This window comes from Halichoerus grypus, chromosome 5, assembly GCF_964656455.1.
Source record: "Halichoerus grypus chromosome 5, mHalGry1.hap1.1, whole genome shotgun sequence".
NCBI lineage: Eukaryota > Metazoa > Chordata > Mammalia > Carnivora > Phocidae > Halichoerus > Halichoerus grypus.
This window is the reverse complement of record NC_135716.1, coordinates 19,769,898-19,782,485: the sequence shown is the minus strand read 5'-3', so window position 1 is coordinate 19,782,485 and position 12,588 is coordinate 19,769,898. Positions and strand designations below refer to the sequence as shown.

The 12,588-nt window shown below is 42.4% G+C and overlaps 1 protein-coding gene across 1 annotated transcript in view; it reads left to right on the top strand.

Moving 5' to 3' along the window:
* Positions 1 to 8,358: 8,358 nt before the first annotated feature.
* DEPTOR (DEP domain containing MTOR interacting protein) overlaps positions 8,359 to 12,588 on the top strand; it is a 126,588-nt gene continuing 122,358 nt past the window's right edge. Inside the window, exon 1 of the mRNA XM_036080372.2 lies at positions 8,359 to 8,671. Coding sequence (XP_035936265.2) covers positions 8,550 to 8,671 — 122 coding nt within the window. The 5' untranslated portion in view covers positions 8,359 to 8,549. The remainder of the gene's footprint in view (positions 8,672 to 12,588) is intronic.

Here is a 12,588-nt window from a genome sequence, read left to right as displayed (position 1 = left end):
ATTAATTCATTTTTTAAAGCATGTTAATAGATACATTTCTCTAAAGTAAAAAAAAAAATTCTACACATTTTTCTTAATTTTGAGGCTTGTTTAATCATCCACCTGATAACAAGGAAAAAAAACTCTTTTATTTGGTAAACGAACAGTTACAGAAAAACTTCAAAAGAGCCAACCACGTAAAATTGATAGTTTCCGTGGACACTGGAAACTTGATTATAGTGTTCATGTATTTTGTTTCATAGTGTGAAATGGGAATTTTATTTAGTAAATCATAGTTCATAAATAAAAATTACGTATTAATACCTTTCTTTGTTTCCTCTCTTTGTTTTCATTATTTTTTAAAATTTTCTTTTACTTTATTTACTTTTTTAAAGATTTTATTTAGGGACACCTGGGAGGCTCAGTAAGTTAAGCGTCTGCCTTCCGCTCAGGTCATGATTCCAGGGCCCTGGGATTGAGTCCCTCATCCAGGCTCCTTGCTCAGCCAGGAGCCTGCTTCTCCCTCTCTGCCCCTCCCCCTGCTCATGCTCTCTCTCTCTTTCTCTCTGACAAATAAATAAAATCTTAAAAAAAAAAAAAGATTTTGTTTCTTCATTTGAGAGAGAGAGAGTGCACAAGTCAGGGGCAGAGACAGGAGGAAAAGCAGACCCCCCCTGAGCAAGGAGCCCGATGCGGGACTCGATCCCAGGACCTTGAGATCATGACCTGAGCCGAAGGCAGACACTTAACCGACTGAGCCACCCAGGTGCCCCTCATTATTTTTTTAATTTAATGAAGAGCACGGTGGCTTCCAGGCATTCCAAAAACTTAAAATGTTTCATAACCATGACCTTGGTTTGGGCTCTCATTTCTATTACTGTGGCCTCGTAAGGCCTAGGTTTTCCTATTGTCCATCCCCCTTCCTACTGCCCAGATATCTCCACACCACAGTCAGTAAATTTTCTAAACATTAAGTTCTCTAATAGCATTACCCTCTGCTCACAGATCATCAACATCTCCCTCACCCTTGAAAAAAAAGCTCATACTCCTTCTGCTGGCTTCCAGGACTTTTCATGCTGGGTCCATCTTGCTTTTCCAGACTCTACACCCCCAAGTGCTTTTCATGTACACTATAGTCTAACCTACAGATGCCCCTATCCTCCCCTAGTTTCATGTTTGTGGGTGTTGTGCATGTATTTTTTTTTTATTTTCAGTCATAATTTAAAAATTAGTAGAGTTTCCACTAACAATGTGATTTTTCTTCTTTTTAAAAAATCAGGATATCTGGCAACATGGGACCCATTCCTGCATAGCAACAGTGAGCTAAAGCTCATGGTTTCTACAGAGTTCTCTCCAGGCCTGTGCTGGGCCCTCTCAGTCTGGAAATTCATATTCTTCCTTTCTGGGAAATGTTCTTACATGATTTTCTTGACAACATCCCCTCCCCGTGCTCCCACATTTTTTGTTCTATATCTCAAGCCTATTAGTTGGACTTTCTTATATATATGTGAAGATATCAATAATAGATATTTGGCTTTAGAAAGATCTTTCAGGTAGCAGTTTGAAGGATAGTTTAGGAACCGAGGCTTGAACCAGCAAGAACAGACAGAAAATTTAAATAGACAAGGGCAGAACTAATTGGTAAGAACTTGAACTGAAGGACAAAGAGAAGGAGAAATAACAAATATTCAGAAAGTAGAATGGGGGGACCTTGTGGACACTGAGGACAGTGAGAAAGGGAGAGGAATCGAGAAAGACTCTCAGAAGTAGGACCTGGGCAATGGGGAAGGTGTTCCCTAAAAGAAGTGAAAGTGCACGGGGACATCATTGGATTATTTGGAGCAGGGGAGTCACTTGATCAGATTTAGATTTTTGAAAGATTACTTACTAAAACTAACAGGTGTCAATTTGATCTGAGAAATGGGATATTTACATAGTTGCAAAGTACCTAAAAAATACTTAGTAATTACAAAAGAAAAAATATTCACTTCACAATGGTAAACTTGGAGCATGTTGGAGGAGGTCATTGAGAAGACACGACCATCATTTGACCCTCCAGCTGGACTGGAGCCTCTTCACCCCTCCCTTGTCCTTGGTATGTAAGTTCGGCCCACCATTCCCACAGCAGGAGCTGTTCCAAGGACATAACCTTGAGACAGTAAGGTGTTGAAACCATCTGGGTGGTATATGTAACAACCTAGTTAAGGCCTCCCTCTCTTATGGAGTCTTTTGTTGTTCGTTTTTTTTTTAAGATTTATTTGAGAAAGAGAGAGAGCGCGAGCACAAGCAGGGGGAGGGGCAGAGGGAGAAGCAGGCTCCTGGCTTACCAGGGGATTTTTAGATTTTAAGTAAGTTGCAATTTTACATTTATTTGTGTGATTACTTAATGTCTCTTTTTTTTTTCTGTCTCTAAGAGCCCACGTGAGTGGTGAAGGTGGCTGGGTTTAAGAAGTAATTTTTGAGATACAATGGACAATAGTAATTACTTGATTAGACATGAGGAATAAGAAGAGGGGGAAGAATCAAAGATGAATTCTAGGTTCCTGAGCAACTGCATTTCCTCTCACAATATATTGTAGGAAGGGTAGGAACAGACTTGGGATGAGATATGATGAGTCCTGGTTTTGATTTGTGGTGACTGAGGTGCTATGAGAATACACAAGGGAGCACATGCTTTGAAGTTGGATGTAGAACTTGGAGTTTGAAAAAAGGTCTGGCTAGGAGCTAAAAGATAAAGCTTTTAAATATACATATATGGTGATCACAAGAGTGCCTATAAATGAGGTCGCCCAGGGAGAGTGTGATGTAGGGAGGGAAAAGTTTTCCTTTCTTCCCTTCTAGGTTTTGGCTTGTCTAATAATTAAATTGGCATAAGACAAATTAATAGGAGAAAAATAAACAATTCATATGTATGGGAGCTCAAAGAAATATGAGACTCAAAGAAGTGACTAAAGCAGGCAGCTTTTTATACCTTTTAGACAAGACAATTGACTTGATCAAGTTTGGGCTTGGGGTAGTGAATTAGTGAAGAAGTGATAGGGTTTATTTATACAACATTCTCGGCCCTAAATTTCCTTTCTGGTGATGAGGGGGTCTCTCTACCTCCTGGTGCAGGGAAGGTGCCTTTCACAAGGGAGATTTATTTCCTGCTTTCAAGGAGACAAAGGAGGGTCAAAGAGGCCTTCTTGTACCAGCTGCTTCTTAGGTCAACTTTAATTCAAAATAATCAGTATGCCAAAGGGGCATATTTTGGGGCAGCCTGCTCTGAACTCCCTCAGTGACTTTAAAAACTCAGCTAAAAAATGAAGGCTCAGCAACATTTGAAGTGTAAGCCTTGGAAGAAATACCTCCTCAGGTGGCTGGCTGGCTCGGTCAGTAGAGCCATGGGACTCTGAATCTCAGGTTTCTGAGTTCAAGCCCCATGTTGGGCATAGAGCCTACTAAGGAGGGAAGGAGGGAAGGAGGGAGGGAGGGAGGGAGGGAGGGAGGGAGGGAGGGAGGGAGGGAGGAAAAGAAAGACTTCCTTAGGGAAATAATTTCATGATAGGAGAAATGGAATTGAAGCAGTGTCTTGGAAATTATATTACTTTGTTTTTACTTAAAATCATTTCAGATAAGGAATTTCTGATTTACACCAAGATGTCTTTAATTCTACAGGATATACAGCAATTTAAATTTTAACTGCACCTTCTCTGTTAAGTAAACTTTTGAAGCTTTGCTTATGAAACAATCAGGATTTTGCCCACTAGATGGTGGTATTGTGTCATGTTTCACAGAGTGGCCTGTTTTGCCCGGTTCACTTACTGCCTTAGAAAAGAGAAGGAATATCCATTACCGTATTTACGGCATCAAGCACAGAACCGAGTTTCCTATATGTTACCTCAAGCCATCTTTGTAATAATGGAAGTCAGATCATGGCATTCCGCTGTTCAAAATCCACCAATGTTCTCAAAAGCTTTCAGCGTGCATATATATATATATATATATATATATATATAAAATCAATATGATGCCCTTACACTGGAGTATAAGAAAAAGAAAATCATCTATAACAAAATAAAATGTATTTTAATATTTAAGTGACCATAGAAGGTCTAATGAGATGGTCAGATGTATACAACTATTTATAGTGAATAATTTTTTTTTTAAAGATTTTATTTATTTATTTGAGAGAGAGAGAATGAGAGAGAGAGCATGAGAGGGGGGAGGGTCAGAGGGAGAAGCAGACACCCCACCGAGCAGGGAGCCCGATGCGGGACTCGATCCAGGGACTCCAGGATCATGACCTGAGCCGAAGGCAGTCGCTTAACCAACTGAGCTACCCAGGCGCCCCTATAGTGAATAATTTTTAAATTAAAAAAAATTTTTTGAAGATTTTATTTGAGAGAGAGAGCAAGAGAGAGCGCGAGCGCACAAGCAGGGAATGAGAGGGAGAGGGAGAAGCAGACGTCCTGCTAAGCAGGAAGCCCAACGTGGGGCTCGATCCCAGGACTCTGGGATCATGACCTGAGCTGAAGGCAGACGCTTAACCAACTGAGTCACTCAGGCACCCCATAATGAATAATTTTAGAATAACAGGAGACAAGTTTACTGAATATTGCTATCACTTCTTTTTTATATTTGGCATTCTAAAATTTGGCTAAATATATTATACAAACACACATAGAATCACCACACATGCAACCTCTTAACTGAAAGGAAGTGCAGACTGAAAAAGGTGTGCTGTACTTATAGTGTGTTTACCACAAATGACAAATGAAACAATTTTATCTAATGATGAAACTTTCTTGGTAAAATCTGGGCAAAGTACAATTTTTTTTCTCAATGTGCATAATAACTGTATTCCTGGACAAGTCAGAATTATATTAAAATTGTGCAAAAAAAATTTTGTGTTTCTATGTAAAATCAAATTAGGTTCTAAGCTCAGATAACAGCGAACAGGTTTTTCATCTGCAAGAATATCCCACAGGACCTAGGAAAAACATTTGGGATTTAGGACAATTCTTTATGAGGCCACTGTCCCAGGAAAATGAGAGTATCTAGCATCCCTAGTTCCTGCTCACTAAAAGCCAGTGACAATACCACAACCCGGTCCTAAATTTTCCAAAAACGTCTTCTTGGGGGTGGTCTTTCTCCTGTAGGACACCCACTATCATTTAGTGTCATTACAAAATCAATCACTAGGTGGCAGTATATACCAAAGTATTGAGTATTTTTGTTGCCCTTACAGCATTAAGAACCTCTTGGGAGGTGAGCAGGACTGGGATTGGAGGACAAGAGGACCTCACATTTATCTGTAATGTTTGATTTCCGTCACTACAAAAAAAGATGAATCAAACATGACAAAAATATTAAAAAAGGATGTGAATTATGACAGATGAACATTTTATTTTCCCTCTACATTTGTTTTTCCCTTCTTAAAGGATCTGTCAACAGAAATAATACTAACCCATCCATTTGCTTCTATTCACATAAAGAGACTAAAAATCATGGCAGCTGAGGAATAGAGACTCCCATTAATGGTTAAAAGCAACATAAACTGGGGCGCCTGGGTGGCTCAGTCGTTAAGCATCTGCCTTCGGCTCAGGTCATGATCCCAGGGTCCTGGGATCGAGCCCCGCATCGGGCTCCCTGCTCAGCGGGAAGCCTGCTTCTCCCTCTCCCACTCCCCCTGCTTGTGTTCCCTCTCTTGTTATGTCTCTCTCTGTCAAATAAATAAATATAATCTTTAAAAAAAAAGCCACATAAACCTTCTGATATCATGAGAGGCACAGGGAAGAACAACACAGTGCTCGAGGGAGTGTGAGAGGACAGCACCCAGAAGATGGGGTCTGAGTTCATCTTTCAGATCAGGTGGGAACAATACTCGCGTATACAGAGAGGCAACCCCACCACCCATAGCTACCTGTTATTAAGCTTCAGAGGTGACAATATTCTTTCACACATTTTATTCAAGTTCATCTTCTCACATTGCAGCTTACCCTTAACCAGTACTCCTAAAAGTGTGGTCTGCCAACTGGTGACCTTTTCCTTTATTGAGAGACACTGAGACATTGAGAGAAATGTTTATAACAATTTGCCAATCTGCTATCTGTTCACCACAACAATAGCAAATTGGGCTGTGTTTTGTACATTTAAAAATTTCATTTCTATTGTATTTTACCAAAATGTCAAGCTTCAGTGGATTGAAAACACACGCGCGCGCGCGCAGGTCCAAACACACTGTTCCTCAGTTTGAGAAGCGCTGGCTCCAAGCACCAAAACAGCCAGAAGGCAGGAAGCAGGTGAGTAGGACAAGCTGGAAGAAAAGGCTTACATTTAATAGTTCCCACCTGTAACAAATGTGCTCATTAAATTTTCTTTAATCCTCCCCAAACCCCAACGAGATTAGTAGTATGATCTTGACTTTATAGAAGAGGGCAAAAATTAGAGATAATAATGAACCTGCCCCAATGGAGCCAAGAATCAAGCCGAGGTCTGTTGGAATTTTCAGCCCTTCTAAGATCTTCACACTTGGTTTAATCATCATGTCAGTGCCCATCCCTCTTCCAGAAACACCTGTAGATCACAGTCTATTCTGGGAGAGTTGCTCCCGAGCTCATAGGCTCAGTGTGGGTGCTCACATGTCCTCAGGAGTCAGGCCAATCTTTCCCTAAGTTAGGAAAAAGGATCTGTCTTCTAACCCAGTAGAGCATGGTGTGTCTCATATGTCAAAAGAAAGATTGAAACAATGATAGCAAACAATTCCCACTTCCCATTCACATGTACAGACACCGAAAACCCTTCTCATCAAGCAAGAGAAATAAATTCTGCTCTCTCTCACTGGAGCAGTACAAGGTGTTTTCCGGACTTGAATTTTTTTCCGTATGTCAAGGTGCTTTTTTAAATCATAAACTTTCATGATAGAAGTTTTTTTATCATGATTTTTTAATTATGAACTATTAAACAAGTATTTTGCAAAAAAATATTTTTAATTTTTGTTTTTCAGAAAAGGTTGCCGAAATTTAAATGAAAACACAATTAGATTTAAAGGAAGAAAAAACAGAAGGCAAGCAACAATAGTGATGATTTACAATATGTAGCCAAAGCTTTTGGATAAAAGTGTTGAACAATGGATAATTAGAAATGTGTAATAACTTAATTTTTTTTCATTCTGCACTTTCAGAAAAGCTTAAAATCATTAAATAAAAGAGATTTAGGGGGGCCAGGTCTGCAATTCTTCCTTCATTTTCCAGGCCTACTAACAATTTAAAAATTAGAGATGATGTGAGAAAAGGTGTTTTGTCTTGCACCCAAACCGGAAGGATAGTGAGTATAAATACTTTTGAATAGCAGAATTGGTATAAAATATACAAAGATAATTTGCTTTTCAATAGCCCTCTCATTTTCATTTTTATTCTGTAGATTTACGACAAATCTGCAACTGAAAGATTGTCTTTCCATATAGTATTCAAAAAAATTTCACATTTACTTGTAAAGGTGCAGAGACTTGTATATATGCAAGAATTATAAAAAGCTGCATAAAATGTCAACACACAGGTATCTCCTTACTATAATGACCTCTGCCATTAGCATTACTTGGTTTTCCTGTAGACCAGGCTCTGACCCTGCATGAGACAGAGTAACAGAACGTTTATTTGGTATTAGTCAAAGTTCCTTCCATCTTCCCCGGAAAGTCGACAATACCATTATATCCCCGTTTTAAGCAGCAGTCTTTTAAGAACACAACTCTGAAGCCAGAATGTCCTGGGTTTGATTCTTCTTGCATTTATTATCTGTTTGCCTTGGACAAGTTACACCATCTGTCTGAGCCTGCTTCCTGATGTAAAAGGAGGACAATACCCATTTTATGATTTGTAACAACAACCTGAAGCATCTTTAATGCAGTAGATGTCAACAAGTGGTATCCAGTTATTTTTATTTTGTAAAGGAAGAAACTGAGGATTAAGCACATAGGTGGGAGCTGGATCCCAGGTCTGATTCCCAGGCCAGCGTTCTTTGTTGATTACACTATAAGGTAAGTAAGCTGTCTTAGGTGAGGGGGATTGGGACGAGAAAAATGCCTAATTTCACCAACCCCTGCAGTGACGTGTATATCCCTATATCCTTCATTGTTCACTATTTAGCTATTTTGTTACTATTTTTACTCTGGCAATTTGGAATATAGACAGTATAATAAAAATACCTTCACACTTGTCTAGTAACCTCCTGGCCTGTCCCCAAGGTCCCACGGCATTAGCTCTGTGGGTAACGACGAGCGAGGTCGCCTACCCGACCTCCACCAGCACACACACCGCAGACCCGCGCCCCGCCCAGATGTTTATATTTTCCCCCTTGGCCCCGCCCCCCGACCACGCGGGGCTGCAGCCACCGCCCGGAGCTGGAGCTCCAGGAGCCGACTTGCCTAGCACCTCAGCCTACCCACAGGGATTCCCTCTCCAGCCAATCGCGTCTGAGCAACGGGACTGCCCCTAACAAAGATGGCGGGGGAGGCCTCGGCGGGGGCAGGCTGATTTAACACCCAAACCCAAGGCGGCTAGGGAAGACAGTGGTAGCGGCGCGGCCCGACCATGGAGGAGGGCGGCAGCGGTGGCAGCGGTGGCAGCGACAGCAGCACCAGCGGGAGTGGTGGGGCGCAGCAAAGGGAGCTGGAGCGCATGGCTGAGGTCCTGGTCACCGGGGAGCAGCTACGGTAAGGCGTGGGGCAGTGCCGGTGGGCGCGCGTGGCACTGCCAGCCTGTGCCCGCAGCAGCCCGGCGCGCACACGCGCGTGGCTCGTGCCTTGTGACTCGCGCGGGGCTCCGGGACCGCTGCGGGCGCGTGGACGGTCGGCGTTGCGCCCCTGCCTAGCCGGCTGCAGCCGGGCGCCCTGCGACTCGGCACCGGCGCGGGGCTCCGAGGCGGAAGCACAGCAGCGGGTGGTGTGCCCTGCGCCCCGGCCCCGCCGCTGCAGCCCTGCGCCCCGCGGACGCGCCGCACCCGGCGCGCGCTCCCTCTTCCCGGGCACCTGGTGCTGCCAGGCCTCCTGGCTGCCAGGCGACCCCGAGTGCGTCCAGAGCGCGAGAGGGTGGGTGTGCAGCCCCATGCTGCCTCCAGCCCCAGCCTCTTGACTCCTAGATGAAAGGGCCAACCCAACGATTGACTTGAGGTCTTCCTTTTTGCTGGCAAATCCTGCTGCACTCCTTTGACCCTCAGCGTTTTCGTCTGTAAAATGAGGCTGATCGCCGGGACTCCCTTGACGGGGTGTTACGGGGGCTAAACCCCAGGTTCTGAAAAACTACCTATCGCTACATTGGCACGTCCCCGTCAGTCATCAGTGGCGTCCGCGAGGGGGCGTGGAGGCACCTTGTCCGGATGCCCTGCTGCTCTGCCAACTTCCCTAGCGCGCACATTTTGGAGAGCAGAGTCCATCGGCCCCGGGCTGCTGCAAGAATTAGGAATTGACGGGTCTCACCGCAGCCGGGACAGGCAGTGAACCCCAGATCCCCGCCCGCCCCCCCCCCCGCCCTTACCACTGGCATCCCATCCCGGTCCTTCTTGGAATCATGTTTGAGTAATGTACTTCTACGGCCTGCCCGTCGTGTGGTCATAAATCAGTTTGCCAGGGGAAAAAACAAACCCTGGCTCTGAAGCGTGCCGGTCCCTGGCCCAGCTGGCATGAGGCGCGCGCCTGTTCCTTCTAAGGCTTGGCCTGAATCTCCAGGCTCCTTTTGGTTTCTAAATGCTGTGTTTCAGGACCTGAAGGAGAGAGAATCTTTGCAAAGATCCATGAAGGTTTAGTAACCACCCTGCTTGCAGCAGTTAGATTGAGGAAGTAAATATTGGAAGTCAGAGTTTGTTGAGTTTAACGTTACAAAAGGCAAATTGCACACTTCAATCCCTCGATGATTTTTAAACGTATAGTCAAAATTAAAGGGAATAAAAGCTTGTTTTTCCTTCATCAAGAGCATTTTCTAACTGAATAAAAATCAAAAGCTTTTCTGATTCAATCTGAAGCATTTGCTTTTTAATAATTTATTTGCTCCTCGTTACTGTGTCATCTTTTTCAAAGTCCTTATCCGGTAGTTTTAATGTTTTTTAAAGATTTATTTATTTATTTTAAAGGGGGTGAGGGGAAGGGGGAGAGGGAGAGAAACTGAAACAGCCTCCTCACTGAGAGCCGGTTGAGGAGGGGTTGGATCTCACCACCCTGAGATCACGACCTGAGCCAAAACCAAGAGTCAATTAACCAACTGCGCCGCCCAGGTGCCCCTCATTTCTTTTAAACTAACAAATTGGATGATGCCTGTCTTTGTCCAGGAAGCACTTTGTCCTTCAGTAGGCAGCTTAAATGCCCTTTCCTTGGGGATCTCCAGAGCAGTTGTTACTCTCCTTTTCCCTAGCACCCCTCTGTACTAAAGTAGGTTTGAGGGCCCCACTTAGCTTGTTGGTAGGAAGAGAGAAGGCTCTTTTTCACTCAAGAGCCAGACCTGGGTTTGAATTTCTGCTCAGCCACTTTGTAGCCAATAGTCAACATTAAGTTGTTTTCAAGACTGACTTTTAGTCAGAGTGGATCTTGGGTTTGCTACTTACTAGCCTGGGACCTTGAACAAGTTACTTAACTAAGAATACTGGGCAGTAATGGAACCTGTCTCATAGTGTTGTTATGAGGATTAGATGAGCTAGTGCTTAGAACAGTGCCAGGTATATGGTAAGCACCATGTCAGCAGTAACTATTATAGCTCTGTGACTTTTGACCAGTTAATTCACTTCTCTGAGCCTTTGTTTCCTCATCTATGAAATGGAAATGAAGATTAGTACTTCATAGGGTTGTTGTGGGAATTTGCCCTTGAGCTTCTGTATGAATGAGCATTCAACAATGGTTGCTGGAATTAATCAGAATTATTGGTCTCTTTGCGTCACCACGTGTGACTTCCAGCCAAGGGAGATCTGGCAGGAAGGATTGGGTGGTGGTTAAGAACACAGGGTATAGAATCAGGCTGCCTGGGTTTTTATTCTGCCTCACCATTTAATAGTTCTGTGACTTTGGGGTCAGTTTACTGAGTCACTCTCTAGGCCTGTTTCCACATCTCTTGCAAGAATGTTGTGAGGATTAAATGAGATGATCCGGCTTAGAAAATGTTCACTATTTAATTTTACTCTGGAAAATTATAATCATTGCTTTTTAAAATCTCAACCATGTTAGCACTGTGTCTAGAGCATAGTTATTACTTAATAAATATTTGAATGATGAGTGCATGTGATTAAATATACTACAGTATAGATGATATATTCGGAATTTAGGGATTTCAGTGGCTTCTTGATTACTGGAGGAACCTCTCATAAAGGGGTGGGAATGCAACCATCCTTGCTATCCCTGTCACAACGTGTCCTTACATCCTTAGCTGCTTTCCCACAGTCTGATTGGGGGGACTTTGTGATGTGCAGGCCTCCTACCTCTAACTGCTTCCCATACAACTCCCTTTGTCCTCTCTTGCTTTCGCACTGCTTTCTTGGTCATCAGAGATAAGGCAAATGAAAGTGATAAGGAACTGGGACACCAAGGATTGGGATTTGAAATAAAAAATTTGGCTTCCAGGCCCAGCTCTGTGCATTTTATTTATTTAATGCCATATATATACATATATATGTATATATATATATACACACACACATATACATATATATAAAATATATATTTTGATATAAAATAAATATATTTATTTAATGCTATGTATTAAATATAATATTTACTATTAGTGAAACACACATATGTACATATGTATGTATATATTTTTAACCATATTCCCTTGGTCATGTCAGCTGCTCTGGGCCTCAGTACTCTTACCTGCAGAATGGGAATTAATTATATCCTTCCACAGAAGATTTGTGGTGTTGAATCAAATGGGCTAGAATATGGGAGGGAACTTTGCAAAATAAACAATAAACCAAGATTTAGTTATTGTTATGATTATTATAAGCTCCAGCTGTGAAATTGAGGGCTGGCTCCACAATCCTGACACTTTGAAGGGCAGTTGGTTGCATAAGGACATGAAATTAACTAGCAAACTTAGAAATATCTCCTGCTTCGTTTTCCAGCCTGACTGCGGGGTCCTTTTCCTAATCTCTTCATTCTTTCCCTTTTCATAAAAGATTTTACTTCCTTGCCCAATGTATCTTTATGGTTTTGCATCTTTAAAAAGCATTTGGATACCACTTTATACTGACACGATGGCTGTAATAAAAGAGATAGTAACAAGTGCTGACAAAGATGTGGAGAAGTTGGAACCTTACACTGCTGGTGGACAGGGAAAATGATGCAGCCACTTTGGAAAACAGTCTGGCATTTCCTCAAAGATAAAACATAGAGCTAACATATGACCCAGCAATTTTACTCCTAGGTATATAGTCAAAAGAAATGAAAACATATGTCCACATAAAAATGTATACACAAATGTTCACAGCAGCATTATTCATAATAGCTAAAAACAACAGCTCAAGTGTCCATCTGCTGATGGATGGATAAACAGTGTGCAGTATATCCATGCAACAGAATATTATTTGGGATAAAAAGGAGTACAGTACTGATGCATGCTACAATATGGATGAACCTTGAAAATATGCTGAGTG